The sequence below is a fragment of the Notamacropus eugenii genome, chromosome 3 (genome assembly GCF_028372415.1).
Source record: "Notamacropus eugenii isolate mMacEug1 chromosome 3, mMacEug1.pri_v2, whole genome shotgun sequence".
NCBI classification, from domain to species: Eukaryota; Metazoa; Chordata; class Mammalia; order Diprotodontia; family Macropodidae; genus Notamacropus; species Notamacropus eugenii.
In genome coordinates this window covers 286,984,308-287,004,089 of record NC_092874.1, presented here as the reverse complement: position 1 = coordinate 287,004,089, position 19,782 = coordinate 286,984,308, and the positions used below count along the sequence as shown (strand labels likewise).

Sequence of the window (19,782 nt, the reverse complement as noted above, 5' to 3'; positions counted from 1 at the left end):
GAGGGATCCACTAGGAAATGTGTGTTTCTTTCCGAAAACTTGCTTTTATATTTATATAGGCTTCTATCTAGAGCTTGATGAGATCTAAGAGGTCACTTGATAACTTCATCATTTTATAGATGAGGAAACTGAGGAACGAGAGAGATGAAGGGACTTGCCCAGGGGTACCCAAAGAGTAAACAAAACAGTTCTGGTCAAGTTCTCCAACAAGAACACTAAAGGACACAAGATGAATATAAATATTATTTAATGTTTCACATTATCAAGTTTTTTTCTTCCAAAATGATCACAAACAACAAAAAAAATTAGTTTAATAAGGGGTCCAATTGGGGAAAAAACCAAATGACGCTGACTCTTCAGATGAGATTCCTTCTTTTACCGGCGTCTTCTAGACACACAAAATGTCTTTGTTGTTGTTTTTCAACCAAGGAGAGAGAATGGGAACATGATTAAGTTCATAACACGATGACCTCCATGTTGCCCATTTCTCTTCTCAAATTCCAGACACAGGAAGATACAGAGAAACCTTCTCACAAACAGCGGAACCACTGTCTCCTGACTCCATCCTGGCAACCTTGACATTTTTCTACTCAGGGGCCCATGCGTAAGCCAGCAGGGTGTGAGACCCTAAGCTGAGCACAGACAGGCAGACAAATGGAGACTCTGCTTTGTGAAGGCCAAGCAAAGGAGGGTATTTCCTGAGGCTCCCTGGATGGGGACTTTGAAACAATTGCTTTATACACCAGCTAAGATGAATTACAAGTTACAGGTGGGGAAGTGGGCATAGAGTTATATGGAAATGCTGGGACACAGAGACCCATTTTATAGCCCAATGGCCACTCTCCATTAAACTCCTTCAATGAGACAGGTACCCTAAATACAATCCTGTCTCCCATAAACAGTTATTCTAAGCTGGGGATCTAAGAGAAAACAATTCTGGACAAGATTCTACCCTGTAACATCCTCTTTCCCCATTCCTCACCCCAAAACAGAGGAGCCAAAACCATTTGATGTTTATGAAATACAAAAATCCTTCAGATCCGTCCGTGGGTTTTAAAAAAATAATTAAATAATTTATTATACGAAAAATACCTTTAAAAAAAAGCAAGTGAGAAAAAAGGAAACCAAAAGAGAAATGGGTCTGCTCCCCTCAGCAACTCCAAAAGAATGGAGATCACAAGTATGGATGGACTGCCTCATCTCCCTGTGAGGGAGGCCTATCCAGAGGGGACTCATAAAGAGATACTTGATAAGAAAACAGAGTCGTGGAGGTTTTAGGCTATCATTCTCACCTTGCCAAAAGGATCAAAGAATAGGTCAGGACAAGGTATTTTGAATTTTTTCCCCTGATGTTAGCTACAGAGTGCACATGTGGATGCTGTACTTATTCCCAGAAGAAAGCACCCTGTTTCACTGAATTAAGGCCAAACTGCTACCCTGGGGCTTTGTGAAGGAACTGTGGTTCAGATCTAAAGCCCAGGAGGTCACAGCTCAACTCCTTAACAAAGACTTGGGTAATCAACAGTACCACTATCTTGAAAAGTGGTGAAATCTGCTTGGAGAAGGAAGGAGAGAGGACCAGAGATGACACATGTGCCCTCAACTGGATCAGGAAATTTATAAAAAAACAGAGACTAAAGGTCATTTCAATTCTTAGATGGAATAAGGAGCAAGCTACTTGATCTTCTCTTGGAGAGGCATGCCTGTGTTGTTGTAAGTTTGCAGATGCATGCATGCCCATATAGCAAAGGGAGAAGGACCTCACCGGAGGCTTCCAGATCACCCATCTAGGCTTCAAAAGCATTATCAGAGGCAGACGCTGCTCAAGGACATTCTTCATTGAAAATCAAACCAAAGTCTTGATAAAACTGATGGCAGTGGCTCTTCGGTCACCACCCACCACAAGATACAGGCTTCTAGGTAGTGACTTCATTAACGCATCTGTTGGATGCACCACGAGACCTCAGTTTCAGGTACGCTGCGACCATCCCAGTGTCTTGCTAACTGCCTTCTCCGGGCACCTTGATGTACAGAAAAGTCCCAAGATTCGAGGATCCTCTCCTTTCTGGCATCAGGAGAGGCGTAGAGAGACATAATGATGGATTCTCTTTAAGGCTTTTCTCTACCCAAGAAAATAAAATAATGTGATAAAATCCGGAGTCGCCGAAGGCAGCAGCAATGACACTGGGGTTTAACCTCAGCAACCTGCCTGGAGGATGCTTCCCCCTGACCGTTTAGTCACAGACAGCGTTGTGAACACCTGCAAAGAAAAAGACAAACTTTTAGGAAATCTGGAGCAAGGGAGTGCAGGGCAGGTAGTTCTGGCATGAATCCAGGGTGAGCTGTGCTGTGTGCAAAGGAGGGAGTGAACAGGATGATAAAGGGCCTAGAGACCATGCCGTGTGAGAACCAGCCAAAGGTAATGGGGAAAGAGAAGGAGGCACCCAAGAACCACCATAATGTAAAAGTAAGAGGTGGTCAGACTTTGAGTAATTTTAATGACTCATTTTGGTCTCTCAGAATGGCTGGAACAAACTTTGTCCTCTGAGAAAGGGGAGGGGAGAGGGGTGAAATACTGTTACAGAATGCTATATACACTGCCAGACTGATTGGTTTTTATTAAATTTTTTTGTTTAAGAAGGCTTAGGGTTCAGCTGGGTATGTAAAATAGGAAACAACTGATACAAAAGCAAAGCCTCAAGAATACTTTTTAAAAAAAATTGAAGAATTTGGTGATTTTAGCCTGTTCCAGAGATTTTAAACCTCTTGTGTTTCATGGATCATTCTCTCCTCCCCCCAGGGACCATCCAGGGAAACTGATGGACCTATTCTCAGTTTTTAAATGCATAAAATAAAATGCATCGCATTACAAAGGAAACACAATTATCTATCTATCTATCTATCTATCTATCTATCTATCTATCTATCTATCTATCTATCTATCTATCTTTAAGTTCATGGATCCCAGTTAAGAACCTGTGAATGAGAAGGACTCATGATCAATGTCTTCAAATACTTGAAGCCTGTCACAGAGAAGGACCAGACAGATGGCCTGCATGACCCAGAGAGCAAATCTCAGAGGGAATGAGTGAAAGTTCAAGAAAGAAAACTTTGAACCAATGAGAGCTGTCTAAAAGTCAAATGGTTTGCCTTGGAGTGAGTTCACAGCCACTGGAGGTGTTTAAGCAGGGGTGGCTGAGTGACCACTAAAATAGGGTTCAATAGGGTTAGGGGCCAAGAGAAAAAAATGACAATAGTATACAAACAAAAGACAGTAATAAAGTTTAAAAAAAACATTTTGAGAGGTATAATTACAAAAAAGAGAAGAAGGTCTATGCTACAGGAAAGCCTGGACCATATGACCTTTGGAGATCTTTCCAATGGATTGATTGTGGGGGACTGTGTAAATACTTCAGAGCAGTGGTTCTCAACCTTTTTACTCCCAAGACCCCTAGACACTCTTAATACTTACTGAAGAACCCCTCCTCCTCAAATAGTTTTCCCTTAGATGGCTTGTCTTTGCTGATACTTACCATATCTATCGCTAACCAATTAAAACATCATGGCTTTATTATGAAACTAGTCTCGATCTCATGGACCCCCTGAAAAGTTCTTAGGACCACCAGGGAACCCAGGCCACACTTAGAGAGCCAGTGATGCACAGTTAAGGGACTTTGGTCCCCACTCTGTGCAGAAAAGATGGTGGCCAGGATTGGACTAGACAGTCTTGAGCCCCCTTCTACTTCTAGATGTAAAGTCCTATAACACTCATAGTTCTTAATGCTCCCTATTTTGCCTTCATGTCTTAGTATACACAGTTTCCTTTGCTGGAGTAACACTCTTCCTAGTTTGACAAGCAGCCTAGATATCCCTCAAAGTCCAGGCTAAATGCCACCTCCTGCCAAGGATGTTGTGAGGATCAAATGAGAAAGTATTTGTAAAGTCCTTAGCATAGTGCTGGGCATACAGTTGGTACTTACTAAATGTTTGTACCCTTCCTCCCTTTTCCCTTTCTCTAGATTATAAAGTTTGCTGAAGGCAGAGGATGTAATTTCCTCATGATCAGGATCATAGGGTATCTGTAGTCCAACTCACTCACTATACAGATGGGGAAACTGAGGCAGGTCAAGTAGAACTGGCTTGTTCAAGGTCACATAAGTAGTAAGAGAGGCAGGCTCTAAATCCAGGTCTCCTCTGATCCTAAATCCAATGCCCACTACTGTGCTTCCCCAGAGTAAATTCTCAGTTAATACTGTCCTATGAAGGAAAAGCTGAGGTCCTGGCTTTTGTGCACACAAGAAAATATTACAGGAAATCAAAGCCACGTAGGTTATGCTGTTCAAAGCTACAGTAATTGGTTGACCTCAAAGTCACTTTTGAGAGAAAGCAGGAAAAAAAATGAGAACTAAATGCCTAACAGCATATTTCAACCTTCTTATCCCATAGCGAGGCTGGGACAAACTGCTTCATAAAACTGACATGACTATGTAAATGGTTAGCATTTCACCCAGGCAAATACGTTAGAATATATTCAGCAGAGATATGTTCCTGTTTAATGGAGCAGCCCAAACTCAACATGAACTCGTGGCACAGTGGAGAAAGCTCTGGGCTGTGCTGCTGGAAGACCCATCTTCAAATTCTGGCTCTTTTCTAACTTTGGGCAAATCACTCACGCGCTGAGCCTCTGTCTCCTCTGTTGTAAAATAAGACCACGGTGGTCTCTAAGGATGCTTCCAGCTCTAAGATGCTGTGATTCAGATACCTGCCACCAAGCTGGGAAGACACCAGCCTGTCCAGAGGATGACTTGGTTAAATTCTCTCAGGCCACTGAGGACAGGCACCCTTAGCCAAGGATGCTTCATTTGAACACAGGAAAGGGGATGGGGGGAAGGAAGAGGGGGATGCTGAAAGTTACTTGATCCTTTTTTCTTTTTGAAAGACCTCTTCTATGAAAGAAGATGAAAACCAATAAGGCATGCTGCCAACCTTAATTAAATCTAAATAAAAGCTTTGATGGGCCGGGCGCCTGCCCAGACAGCTTGAATTTACATACAGCTGCATCCGTAGAAACAGGATATTAAGTCAATAGCAGCCCCTCCTGCATCCCAGAAGACTCCCTACCTGCGAAAGCCCACGGATGCTGCCCCCAGTCTCACACTAGTCTTGCTCCCCTCAGACAACACCAAATGCATACAAACCCCAGAAGAAGAAGCAGAAGGGGAAAACTCTTTTGAAGCCGGCTTCTAAATATGTAAGGCAAGAGCTCTCCAGGAAGAGCTTTTCTCCTCCCTCTGCCTCCGAACAAACATGATTAGCTGAAATTACCAGACTGAATTAGAGCTAATCAGGCCTATATTCAGCTCCCTTAGCTCCAAAGTCCAGAATAAATTAGTAGGCCTCTGTCTTCACAATGAATGATGCTAATGGAGTGCCAGAGTCCCAGGTGTGAAGACACCCACTCGAACCTTCCCAAGGAGCCCCTCAGATCAAAGGCAAGCTTCTTCCTCCTTTCCACTTGGAGCAGTCTTTGTCTGAGGGCTGTTTTGCCCCTCACTCAGCCTCTGGTTGGGGGGATCTCAAAAATTTGATGGCTGGGCTGTTTTACCATGAATAGAGACTGCCTCTATTGTCCCAATCACCCTACTGAATGGGCCATGGCACCTCTGAAATGGATAAGAATATTTCTAGCGTGGACCTAATTTCTTTGATCCTCAGTTTCGTCATCTATAAAATGGGAATTGTAACTCCCCTCCTGCCATTCCAGTCTAAACCCCTCATTTTAGAGAAGAAGAAATTAAGGTTAAGTGATTGGTCCAGGGTCACAGAGCTGGCAAAAGATCTGACGTGGGATTTGAACCTGGGTCTTGTGACTCCAAATCCAGCACCTGTCTACTACATCATACTACCTCTCAACAGAAATAAAAGAGCCCCCATTTGGCTCAAATCCTCCAGTGAATTCTAAACACAGATTCCCTGACTCCAAACCAGGGGGCTTCATTAAGGCATCATATTTCTCAAGCTATTTGATAAAAAATTAATTTCATAAAAACTTCCTATTTCAAAGGAAAAAAAAGTAGCATTAGCAGCTTGCTGTGACATTCTCATCCTCATGGTACGTATACACCATTTCTCCTAAAAGCATACTTGTTCTACGGTCACTAGGGTGGATTCTTTGGCACTTCATCCATGCAGATGGCAGGTGAGATCATTTCTTTCTGATTCATTTACTCCACTGTGTGCTGGGTATTTGTTAAAGAGGCACTGGTCTAGGGATAGGTAATTAGATGCCCACAAACTGATGGGCTCCATGCCAATGTCAACTCTCTTCATCTGGTCTTTCAAGTCATGATGGCCAAAGCCTACTCTATACCTCTAGCCCAAGAGGCAAGACAGTACTGCTTAACATGTGTGGGATGAGGGCTGAAACTTTGGCTGTGAATATCTTTCTTGGTATGATTAAATGAAAAAAAATTTATCAAGTGCTAAGTACCAGGGGGAAAGAAACCCAAGAAAATGCTACGCATTTCCTTCATTCAAAGAGCTTGCCTTCTAATGAGGAGGGACAACCCAGAGAAGAAAGCTGATTTGCAAATGGAAAAGAGTGAAAAGGTCAGAGGTCGTCCTTAGGGTAAGCCAACAACTTTGGCCAGTATTGCCACAGAGAATACACATTTGGAATTCTACACATTTTATTCTACCTGAAACTTTCAGCGCTCCACAAATCAAGGCCTCATTGGCACAACCATTTTACATTAAGATGGGATTGCCCAGCTGAGGCCTGGGACAGGGACGGCTAAAGCGAGTCCAGAAAGAAAGGCTTCTGGAAGGCACCATGTTTTCTGTCTCTTCATAAAGGGACCTACCTCTGCACACACTGGGTGGATTCCGATCGTGTTGTCCAGCTGCTCTTTGGTCAGGCCACACTTGAGGGCTGCAGCGAAGCCCTGAGTGACTTCACCTGCATTTGGACCCAGGACGTGGAAACCTACAACCCGTTCCTAAAAGAACAAAGAAAATACGAGGATGAAGTATCTTGTTTTGTTCTCCACAGCTTGCTAAGTTTTTCCAGCTTACTCTGAAAGCCCTTCCTAAGGCACAGGCTAGATCATACAGGGCTGGGGAGCCTATGGTCTTGAGGTCACGTGGGCTTCTCGGCCCTCTGGCTGAATCCAAACTTCATAATCCTTAATAAAAGGACTTATTCTATAAAACTTGCACTCAGTCAAAAGGCCACACTCAAGGATCTAGAGAGCCGCATGTAGCCTTCAGGCTGCGGGTTCCCCATCCCTGGTAGAAGAGATGAGGGGAGAGGAAAAAGGGGAGGAAGGACAGAAAAGAGAAAGGGAGGGAGGGAAGGAGTAAGAAAAGGAGGGGGGAAGGGAGAAAAGGAGGCATTTACTGATTTATTAATGTATTAATTTATTAATTATTGATAATTTATTAGCAGTCCAGTATGGGCTCTGCACTGCGCAAGAGCTTCACAAACACTATTCCATTTAATCCTCACAACAAGCCTGGAAAAGCAGGTACTATTATTATCCCCATTTTCTGGTTGATCTGTCCAGGATCACCCAGCGAGTGTCAGACACTGGCTCTGAACTCAGGTGTTCCTGACTCCAGGCCCACCCAGTGCTCTATCCACCATGCTGCTCAGGTGAGATCAAATAACGAAATAAACCTTCCTCATCCTGGGCAAGAGGTGGTGGACCACCGGTGGATACGCTGAGACAAGGATCACAGATCTAGAGGGGAAAAGGAGCTCTTAAGTGCTCTCTTCCAACACTTTCACTTCACAGATGAGGACACAGACCTAGGCAGGTGGAATACCTTGCTAAAGGCGGCAAAGCTAGGAAATGGCAGAGCCAAATTTTGAACCCTGGTCCTGACTCCAAACCCACTGCCGTTTCTTTTGCGCCCTGTTGGCTCAGTTACCCCTTCTATGAACAAGCATGTTTCCCCAAAATAACAATAACTCACATTTATATAACGATTTCCTGTACACAAAGTACTTCACGTATACTCTCGTTTGTCCCCCAACAAGGCTCTGTGAGGCCAGTGTTACAGATGTGACTTTAACAGAAGTCTAACAGAAGGGCACTCAATGACTTTTGGTACAACCTCTTCATTTTCTAGATGAAGAAACTGAGGCCTGGAGATACCAAGCGATTCAGAGTCAGGATCTGAACCCAGCTCCTTTGACTGCACAGTAACCCACTCTTTTCCATCCTATGAATCCTGGTCCATGTTGCCCTCCAAATTCCCCATGGAGAATCCATCCCCCCCAATTCCACTGGGCCTTTTAACTTGAGTGCAGACTTATGGTTTCGTTGGTGTAGGTAGGAGAATTCCTGGTACAGAAACTCTCTCCACTAACGTAGATTGGTAACAGTCCTAAAGAGAGTGGCCTGGAGAAGGAAGTGGTTGAATGACTTGCCCAGGGTCACACAAGCCAGTTTATGTCAGAGGGGGTACTTGAACCTAGGAATTTCTGACTCCAAGGATGGCTCTCTAACCATTACATCGCACTGTCTCTCTTTAGAATTTTATGGTAAAGATGAGGAAAACAAGGTCTGAATCCTTTGAATGACTTGCCTTAGATCATATACTGGGAAGCAAACCCAGGTAACAACCATGGCGGCCTTTCTGCTCTATCATGGCTACCATTTGCAGAGGAAAGGGGAAGGAACTGAGGAAGTCTGGCTAATTTTACCACCAGATTTATACAACATTCTGGCTGGAAGGGATCTCGGAAAGCATCCATCAGACTAAACCAAATTGGCAGAAAGATAAATCTGCTACAAAGGGGTACATGCTTCCCCAAAGAAAAAGTCAAAAGGTCTTAGGGGCCATTCATTTTTCTGACATATTTGAACTATCCCTCACTGCCAACAAAAGCACATAACTAAAAGCAAACTCTTTTCAGAAAAATAAATTCTTAAATACTGTCTGAAGAGGACATGGAAAATAAGCAGCCAGTGACTTAATTAAAATTAAGTTCCACCAATCAGTCAATCAATAAACGCTTAATAAATGCTCACTAAGTGCCAGGCACTGGGCTAAGATCTAGGGATACAAAAAGGGACAAAAGACAGTTCCTGCCCTCAACAATCAATCAATCAACTTTTATTAAGTGCCTACCATATGCCAGGCACTGTTCTAAGCCCGGGACTCAAAAAGATTCCCTGCCCTCAGGGGACATAAAATCTAAAGGGACAAACAAACCCCAAATGAATATATGCAAAGCAAGCTATATACATGGGACAAAAAAGGAAATAATTAACAGAGGGTGAGGCACTGGAATTAAGAAAGGGTGGGAAAGGAAGGTGCCATTAAAACAAAATATATTAACTTTAAGAATCTGATACATATCTGCACTAACTAATGTTGCTTCTGAGCAACAAATTTAATTTGGATTAGATAGCTCATATGTTGCCAGGGCTCTTAAGAAATGAAACATTTCTCCCATGACCCTCCTTCCGAGGAACCTAGAAAAACACTATTCCTATAACCTTGGGTGCCACGGAATGTAAGTTGTCACTAAGCCACAGTTTTCAATTCGTAAGGCAACCTTCCAACATGCTTCAGTTTTGGGGTTGGATTAGAAAAGAGATACTTCCCTGGTATAGTGGGAAGAGTATGTTTGGGAGTCTGGGTTCAAATCCCAGCCTTTCTACTTACTACCTGCGGATAGAGCCACAGGCCTGAGTCAAGAAGACACATCTCCCTGAGCTGAAATCTGGCCTCAGACACTACTAGCTGTGTGACCTTGGGCAAGTCATTTCACCCTGTTTGCCTTGGTTTCTCATCTGTAAAATGAGCTGGAGAAGGAAATGGCAAACTGCTCCAGTATCTCTGCCAAGAAAACCCCAAATGAGGTCATGAAGAGTCAGACACAACTGAAAAATGACTTAATAATGAAGACCGTGGGCAAGTCACTCCATTACTCTCAGACTCAGTTTCCTCATCTGTAAAAGGAGGGATGAGGAGTATGAAATGGACTGGAGTATATCTCCAGGGTCCCTCTCAACTTTAAAGTCTATGATCCTGGTCCTAGCACTAAGACTCTATGATGCTGTAAGAGCCAATACATTCTCTCTCTCTCTTCCCTTTCCCAAAGCCAAATGGAATCTGGTGTTCATCAGCAAAGCAATCCATATATGACTTAGCAGGTAAGTACATGGGAGGAAGCCTAAGAAGGAGGCCAGGCACCAGAAGTCACATGGCAGTTAAGGTGAAGAGGGCTTGGAAGCCAGGTCTTTCCTCCGACTCCCAAGTCAGCCCCAGTCTTACTAGAGCTAAATTCATTTACCGTACACACACCTACAATAGCTCAACCCTTCCTTCTGTTGAAGATCTATCCTGTTCCCTCTTGGTATGAAAACAATTCGGGGGCCCAGAAGGCTCAGCCAGCAGATTACAAGCTGCCACGAAGCCCACCTACCCACTGACAATTGGGGAGTCGGCCATCCAAGAGCTAACCTAAGCCTGGATTTTCTACGGGACAGTGGGAATTGAGATGCCCATCAATGCAGGCCATCTACTCAAACACTGGAAGAACAACCACAGCCTCAGGGGATTCATGTGCACATTCTTCAAAGCAATTTGCCCTCTGTTAAAGTCACAGATTTAGTCTTTTTTAGGGGACAAGCTAAGTTTGTAAGGTGCTTGAGCACAGTGACTGGAACATAGTAGGTGCCTAATAATGCCTCTTCCCTTCTCCCTTCCTCTCTCCTATCCATTTTAAAGGTTCAAGAGAACATGAGAAAAAAATTAGCATCAAGACCCTATGGAATGATTTTAGAAAGATGAACTGATAAAGAAATGCAAAATCAGATTCTACAGAAGAAGAGAAGGCTTTTTTCACATCAACATTCTGAAAAATAACTGATGTTTTAGCTAACTATCACTTTGGGGCTTATTCTTGGTTAGTTCTTAGGATAAAGGCTGATTTTGTTGTTTCCACATTTACAGAAAAGGGGGGAAATAAATATTGTTCAAGTGTCAGAGAGGCAGTGGATAGATAATGGATGGATGGTAATCTTGGAATCGGGGAGGCCTGTGAGCTTTGGGAAGTCCTTAACCCCTCCATTCCCCATTCTCCACCCCACCTCCCACCATAGCTCCTCCAAACACTAAGACTAGTTTAAGGTGATTGACACTGATGGAGGGAATGTCCAGCAGGAGCTCCCTCCAGGGTTGGAATCACAAGTCCAGACAATTTTGTTAATTTACTGAATATTTACTGATGACCTGTTACGGGCCTTGTACTATGCTCGGGGCTATGGCAGATGTAAAGACACAGACTTTCAGGATTGTAAGGATCCTTGGAGAACACCCAGTCCAATCCACTGTCTGGAGACCTCCCATGAGAGGGGGAATCCATTCACTCTAATGCAACATTTATTTATTAAGCATTTACTGTGTGCCAAACACTATATTAGGCCCTCAGGGTACAAAGATGAAAATGAAGCAGTGGCTGAATGTAAAATGAGAGATGGAAGGAGAGAAATGGAAAGAGACAGAAAAAGGGGAGAGAGAGAGAAGAGAGAGGAGAAAAGAAAGAGAGATAAAGAGAGAAGGTGAAAGGGCAGAGAAAGAGAAGGGGGAGAGCAAGAGGGTGGAGAGAGAAAGATGGAGAGGACAGAGAGGAGAGAAAGAGAGAATGAGGTAAGGGAAGAGAGGAAGAGAGAGGGGAAGGGAAGTAGAGAGAAAAAGAGGAGAGAAAACGAAGGGAAAAGAGAAAGAAAAAGGAGAGGAGAAGGGGAGAGAGGAGAGAGTGAGAGAGGAGAGATATCCAGCAATGAGGCATTTTGCTGGGAAGAACACAGTAGCTCATCATTTTCTCCATGTCTGTTCTTACTTGGATAGTAAAATGGCAGATCTAACCTGCAAGAAGTGGCACACAGAGAACTGGCCTCAGAGTTAGGGGGATTTGGGAGCTCCAGTCTTACCTCTGACACATACTAGATGTGTGACCCTGGGTAAGTCATTTCACCTTTTAGGGTTCCCAGGTAACTCTGTAAGACTATAACATGCAGAGAAGGTGCTGATCTGCATTGGTGGAGAAGGTTTCCTCCCTGGGAGTTCCCTACATGAATGAAATCACAGATATGGCCCAAAAAAGGAGAGGAAAAAAAAATACCTAACCAAGGTTATGGAGAAAATCCTGTGTAAGCTCTTCAGGGCAGAGACTGCTTCATTTTTGTCTTTGTAACTCCAGTGCCTAGCACTGTGTCTGGCATACAGTAGGTGCTTAATAAATGCTTACTGAATTGCATCCAACAGGCTACTTGGAACTCCCATCCCCAAATATTCTATACTGGGGCAGTTCCTATGGTTAGGAAATTACTTCTTACCCTGAATCTGCCTCTAACTTACACCCACTGCTTCCAGGGGTACATTTGGGCCCAAGGAGAACAAGGCAGCTCCTCAAATACATGCATTCAGCTATCACTCTCTGTCCCCCACCCCATATTGATTCCACCCTGGACCTCTCTTCACTAGACTTATTCCTAGTCTCTTTGATCCACGAATGGCATGTTCTCCAGTTTCCTCCCATCCTGGCTGGCCTCTTCTAAACGTGAGTCAGATTAATAATAATGATGATGCCAACCCTTACACAAAGCCCTCAAAAATATCATCTCATCTGGTTCTCACAACAACCTTGTGAGGCAGGCATTATTAGTGTCCCCATTTTACAGATAAGGAAACTGAGGCTTTTCAGTGACTCGCCCAAGGTCACAAAGAATAGTAAATGCCTAGGTGTGATTCTAACTCAGGCCTTCTAAATGCAAATCTCATGTTCTGCCCACTATGATACCCGGAAGCCAATGTCCTTATTGATGTCCTTCCTAAAAATGAAGCATGTAGACTTAACACAATATTCCAAATGTGATCCATCCCTGGCGACTCTTGAAGAGCTTAGGGAATCTTTACTGAGCACCTTCCTGCCCTTCCAACAACTGTAAAACAGAGTTGGGGAGACAGGGTGTTCCCAAGTAACAAATCTGTAATTATTTTATGTGCCAAAGAGGCCCTGACATTAAGCGCCAATGAGCCAATGAAAGGGACATGGAATTTTCAGGCATGTTGATTACAAGAAAGGTGGCACTTACGTTGTCTTTGACATGGCAGATGATTTTGGCATAGCATTTATTATTATCTCTTGATGGAAGGGTCCATTCCAGCGGCCAAAAGTAGCTGTGGTAGACCTAAGAAGCAAACAAACCATATAAAACTGATCCTTACCACAAATACAAATGTGTTTTCCAATACGAAGACCATGGCACGGGACATGCCATAATGTGGACTGGCCATAGCTTGCCTTTATTAAGTGAACACCCAGCCATGAAGCAAATGACATTGAACTCACAGCCAGAGCCTGGCAGGTATCAACTCATCCCTTTAAATAATTATTCCTTTTTTTTTTTTTTAAGGTCAGGTTTCACACTCAGGTCTTCACCACAAGGTCTTTCAAGAAAAAGGAAAGGCCATGTTGAATCATCTCCATCTCACATTTTTAAAAATATACTCCCATCTCGTCATCTCTTAGGAATGGCAAGGGGAGAAAGTGTAGGCAGGAATCATTCTAACCTGGCTCTGTGATTTGGATGCTTCCAAAAGGCATTTCTTTGCTTACGGAATTCACCCTGAGAGTTAGCTCGTAATTATGAGCATTGAGGCCAAAAAAGAAAAAATCAAGGAACGAAAAAAGATGACAGACTTCCTAATGCTTCATAAACATCCGAATAGGATGCCCAAAGAGGATCGATTATTTGGCCAACGTTGCCAAGTTTTGGCATTGAATTATAAATTTTAGTGTTGTTTTCAAAATGCATAGCGTCAGAGCCAAAGAATGCACTTGCAGATGGGCTACAGTAGCAGAAAAATATGGCGGGAAATCAATAATCATTGTGTCAAAGGGAATTTATGTGTGATTTAAACCCTCTGCCCACATTTGGGTCTCTCACATTGTTGCCAATGGACCCACTTTAAATCTCACCATTTTCCTCAAAGGATTTGTGGAAGGGTAATAATCTTTGCTCACTGCGCAACATCTGCTGATATCAGCGTTTTAGGCTCAAGACTCACTGACTCTGTGCTGTAGTCTGGGAGAGGCAGGTCAGCTCTCTCCAAGGTCCCAGAAGGGTTTTAACCCATTCTGGAGTAAGCATGAGAAATCAGGGGATGAGAGACAAGAGGAAATGACTTGGGAATACAGATTTACTACTGGAAGGGGCCAGAGAGGCCATATAGCCACCCTATCCACCCCCACTCTTTTACATAAGAGAAAACTGAACCATTGAGAAGGAAATGATTCACAAGCTAGTGGAAGGCAGAACTGAAATACAAACCCAGTTCTAGAGTACAGGCTCTTTCCCCAGCACCACATTGTCTAAAATGAGGGAGAGAGGGTAGGAAGGATCCTTACCTCGATGTTTTCTTCTCCAAACCTCTCAATGGCTTTCTCTTCAGACAGGCCACAAGCCCCATATTCCATGGGAGTAAATACAGTGGTGGGGACGTTGTCGTAGTCACACTGTGTGCAAAGAGAAAGGAAGAAAAAATCAGTCAGGGCTTGTCAGATGGAAAGGATGTGAATTCAAAGAAGGCATTTTCAAATTTCACAAAGACTCTTCCTTCCTCCCTTTCTCCCCTCCCAAATGATAAAACATGTACCCACCTCCTGAGAGAAAGGTGGTGATTCAGGGTGTGAATGTGACACATATTTTGGACATGGCCAGTGGGGGGGGGGGGGGGGGGAATTTCTTTAGCTTGACTATATATAATTGGTACAAAGGTTGGGTTTTTTTCTTTTCTCAATAGAGTGAAGGACACTCTATTTTCTTTGTTGAAAAAACATTTAAAAACTCAACATTTTTAAAAAGAGAGGGATGAACTAGATGGTGTGTGAAGTCCCTTTCACTATAAATCTATGACCCGTTCAGTCAATTAACCCCTCTGGACATCACCCTCCTCACCTGTACAATGGGGGCAGTCATGCTTATCTTCCAGGTGCAATGGAACAAGATCAAAGAAAGCTTTTTAGGGAAACTCTAAGGTCTTAACTGTAGGATAAGGCACAGACCCAAGTGGCTTGATTTAGGGAGCGTCTAAACAAAAGCTGGGCAACACAAAGGGCAGGCTGGGACCTGGTGTACTCCAAGTCCTAAGTGAAAGTGTTTGCACCAACACTGGCTTGGCAAATTAAAGGATTAAGGCTGGACCAGGGCCAGCCTGCCAGCTACAACACAGACACAAGCTTGCACCTTCTCCTTTACTGCCTATACTCAAGAAATGAAAGAGGAGTCAAATGCAAAAGTCTGGAGGCAGAAGGAAGGTATGGGGAAGCTCCCACCAAACACCAGGAGGAATAAACATGATGAGAAAAAAAAATCATAGGCCATCTCAGCGGATTCATTATCATTGAAGATAAAATCATGGCACAGGGTGGTTCGGGAGAAGGTATGGACGGCCTGGCAGACTCCCTGATGGGGAAAGGGGACAGAAAAGATGGGAAAGAATGAATGGAGCTCTAAACCTTGAGGAGTTCAAAATTCAGGGACGGGGGTGAGGTGAAAGGGAGGGGAGGGGTAAATATTTAAATTCTAAGATCATAGAGCTCAAAGGGACTGGAGAGGGCTATCAACTCCAACTCATTTCACAGAATTTACAGAATTATTATATTATGAGGAAACTGAGGCCCACAGAAGTTAAAGGGCTTTGCCCAAAGTCACACTGGGAGCGAGAGACAAGATTAGAACCCAGGTCCTCTTCCAGCCAAGCCCATGTGCTGGATGTATGGAACATGGGATTTAGAGATTTAGGGCTCATCTGGTCCAATCTCCCAGTTGTACAGATAGAAGATAGCAAAGACTTAGAGAAGACAAGTGACCAGGGTGGGAACTTGACCCAATGACCCAAGTTCAAACCGTAGCTCTACTATGCACTACCTGTGTGACCTTGAGACAAACTACCCCATCTCTCTAGGCCTTTCTCAAAAAAAGAAGTGACTGAACTATGATCCTTTGAGCCCAAATCCAATTGTCTTCCCATGACACCATGTTGCCTCTCAAGAATCAGAGCACCTCACAGACAGCTCAAGCCTATGACTGTGAATAAGACTGTCCTCAGGCCCTCCTTGGTAAGGCAAGCTCATATCTTGAGTCCTTACACCCTCCTGAATGTCCTTTCATGCTCATCACCTACTCATTTAAAAAAAAAAAAAAAAGCACCAATCAAAGAACACAAATCATTAAAACCAAAAGCTCTGCAGCTCAGTCAAAATCCTAATTTGGAGCAATGATTTCCTAGGAAACCTGATACCCTATGGTTATAGTGTAAAAATATCTGATTATCTCAACCATGTTCATTCCAATTCTGCTTCCTCTATTTATGTGAATTCCAGCTTGGGGAGGTTTTAATAGATTAGACTGCAAATCAAAAGTGCCTCTGGATACCAATTTATAAAGACTGGCTATTGGCATGTCAAGGTACTGGCATTACTCTTCTGGGTTTCCAATACCTGAGAATGTAGGAAGGAAACCTACAGTGAATTACACTCCAGATGCTGTCGATATATTCCAACAGAAGAGAAAGTAAGAGCAAAGGGAGGTTTGGAGAAGTCCTCTGCATTATTAGCATCACCTCCTAGATCACCAAGCCCTTTTATAGTCTATTTAGAGCCCGTAAAAAGATTTAGAAAATTACATGTAAATTGGGGATAATGAAACTGATGTAATGCAGCTATTATGAAGATTTATGTGGAATGAAGTAGAGCTAAGGCTTAGTTAACTAAATTGAGCTCATCTTATTGTTCCTGCTATCTTGAGAAGGAAAAAAATTTCCTACTAGATAAAAAAATCACAAATTTACAGCATCTGCAATTCTGTCCAGCTCTGAAGGCAATTAATACAGCCTATCTTCAGCAGATTTGTAAAGCTGCTTCTCCTAGATGGGAGGCCATCTGAGCTCCAAAAACAGAATCCCAGCAGATGATGGTCAAACACTTACCTTTACGTTGGAACCGCCGTAGAGTCGCCGAGCCAACAGTCTGCCCGCCTGGATCGCCACCGGAGTCAGCTCCAATTTGCCTTCTAAGATATCCCCAATGGCGTAAATGTATGGTACATTGGTCTGTTCTTCATCACTGACTGGTATTTTCCCTGTCCTACAAATTCAAAGAAGAGAAAGAAAGAAAAACAGCAAGAGGGAAGATAAAACAAAGAAAAAAATGAGAAAAAAGAGAAAATAAAAATGAAGAAAGCAATGAAATTACAAAAACATTTCAGTAGAAATTAAGAGGATAGAATTTTACCAGCTGAGGGAAACTTGAACTTGTAACCTCAGCTGAAGGACACACAAAATATGCTGCTTCTGTGGATTCCCTGATCACTGTAGGATCATAGCTCTAGAGAACCAAAAGGGAGTTCAGAGGCCATCCCTAAAGGAGAATATCAAGGTCCAGAGAGAGAAGAGACTGAACTGGCCCAAAGGGAAGCAGATCGGAGAGAGGAAGGAAGAAAAAGAAAAAATACACCAAAGCCCTCTTCTCTTGAATAAGAAGGAAATGGGAGGAAAAATAATCCATTACACTCTTTGGGGCAATTTATAATTTTCTTCATGCTTGTAATTACTGGAATGTTAAAATGGCAACATCTAACCCAGGCTATTGAGAAAAACCAGTCCCATGTCCATCCCCAGTCCCTCACCCCAGATATCTGGTCCATGAGTCTCCATGTTTCTTGATGAGTCAATATTTTAAGTACGTGAAAGATGGTAGTGATGGCCAAGTGACAATACTTGAAACAGCTGGACAATTACAAAGTGTTGCCCAGGTTACTCAACAAACAGAAACCAACCTTCCCATCTCAGTGAACTCCTTTTCTCATCGGGAAAACTCCCCCATTTCCTCCCCACCCCCTCCACTCCTGAATACACATGCAGAGCCAAAGCTGATTTCCTACAGTCAGGGCCCATCAAAAAGTGGGCGCTTAAAGACAAAAATTAACATTGATGAGCTACATTATGGGTCAATGCTACCCAGGAAAGCAATAATAAGACTGGGTTAGAACAGAAGTCTCTCTTACTTTTCATTGATCTTCACCCCGACAGCGTCCAAGCCAATTTTTCTTGTGCATGAATCTCGTCCTATCGCCAGTAGCACCTGAAATCCAATGAGGAACAAGCATTTATTATGCATTTACTGTACGCCACACTACGTAAAGCAATGACAATGCAAAGAAAAAGACAAATGGCCTCTTAACCTCAGACAGCTTATATAATGTGTACGACTGTTAACATCTAAGAGACGTAATAATGAGCATTTACAAAGAGCTTTAAATTTTCCAAAGCAATTTATAAATATCATCTCATCTCCTCACATCAACCTTGGGAGGTGCCTGGAAGTCACTGGGTCCAGTCATTACACAGGTTTTCAATGTTTGATAGGCAATGATCAGAAATCTAAATTCTCCAGCTTGCATTTATATCTATTCTCATAGTCTCAATCCTTTGGTGAGGAAAAGACATCTGAGCTGCAGAGTGATGGCTTCATCTTTTTTGACACTAAAGAGGGAGGGTGGAGTTGGGGCATCAGGAATATCTGGGATCAAGGGTGGCCTCTTTCACATACAGGCTGTGTGATCCCTCAGTGTCACAGGCCACTTTCTGTTCCAGGGGTTCTTATCCTATTTTGGGACCTAGACTACCCAATCCCCACCTCGGCAATCTGATGAGGTCTATGGACACTGTCTCAGAATCATGTTTTTAAATGCATTTTTTAAAATGCACAGGATTTACAAAGAAAACTAATTAGACTGAAATAGTTACCAAAATGTGTGTATTTTTAAAGTTCGCGGATTCCACTTTACGACTAAATATCATATAGTCACAGACTTCAAGGCAGAAGAGACCTTGAGAATCAATGAGTGCAATTCTCTCATTTATGGATGAACAAAATGGCTCATAGAGTGGTCAGAGAAGTGACTTGCCCAGGGTCACACTGTAAGGCTTTTGAGACTCCAAGACTGGTTAGCACCCGATCCATTACACCACATTGACATCCCCAAAGGTATAGATTATGAGCACAGGTTTAGGGGAGGTGAGGAAGGATTCTAGGACCACCAAAAGGCATGATATGTGTGCTAGCTTGCCCTAGAGAAGAAGCTTCTCAGCGGCCATGGTCAGAGCTACATATGAGCGCTCTGTAAACTCTCTGGGTGCACCATAAACATCAGACAATACAGTTTCACGTCTGTGCCAAGACAAGTCGGGAGACTGACTCACCGTATTGTACTCGCCCTCAATGGTCTCCTGGCCATCAGTGGACTGAGCTACCACCCTCAGTTTGCCAGGCATGCCTTCTTCGATCTGTTCGATCTAAAATGATAAGAACAATAACGATTACAGCAGATGTTTTATGGTGCAAAATGAATCCATCGATAAGCCTTATTAAGTACCTACGACATGCCAGGAACTGGGCATCTTCACAGCCACCCTCTGAGGTGCATTCAGCATTATTGAAATTTTACAGAGCAGGAAGATGATGTTCAGAGGGATCCATAATCTATATTTCTATACTGCTTTACAGTTTCCTTCCTTCTTTCTTTCCTTTCTTTCTTTATTATTTTGGAGGCAATGAGGGTTAAGTGACTTGTCCATGGTCACACAGCTGGTTAGTGTCTGAGGCCAGATTTGAATTCAAGTCTTCCTGTCTCCAGAGTTGGTGCTATTGGCTCCTTTTTAAATGAATTTTTAACTTTTTTTATGTTTCAGACCCCT

The 19,782-nt window shown here is 43.2% G+C and overlaps 1 protein-coding gene across 5 annotated transcripts in view; it reads right to left on the bottom strand.

Moving 5' to 3' along the window:
* Window positions 1-230: 230 nt before the first annotated feature.
* Window positions 231-19,782, bottom strand: part of TXNRD1 (thioredoxin reductase 1) — a 160,934-nt gene continuing 141,382 nt past the window's right edge. For all 5 annotated transcript variants that reach the window (XM_072655789.1, XM_072655787.1, XM_072655788.1 and 2 more), the window contains 7 exons: window positions 19,288-19,380; window positions 18,090-18,166; window positions 17,014-17,170; window positions 14,432-14,539; window positions 13,116-13,211; window positions 6,864-6,998; window positions 231-2,260 (listed from right to left, as the gene is read on the bottom strand). In XM_072655789.1, the coding sequence (XP_072511890.1) occupies window positions 2,198-2,260; window positions 6,864-6,998; window positions 13,116-13,211; window positions 14,432-14,539; window positions 17,014-17,170; window positions 18,090-18,166; window positions 19,288-19,380 (729 nt within the window). In that variant the 3' untranslated portion in view covers window positions 231-2,197. The remainder of the gene's footprint in view (window positions 2,261-6,863; window positions 6,999-13,115; window positions 13,212-14,431; window positions 14,540-17,013; window positions 17,171-18,089; window positions 18,167-19,287; window positions 19,381-19,782) is intronic.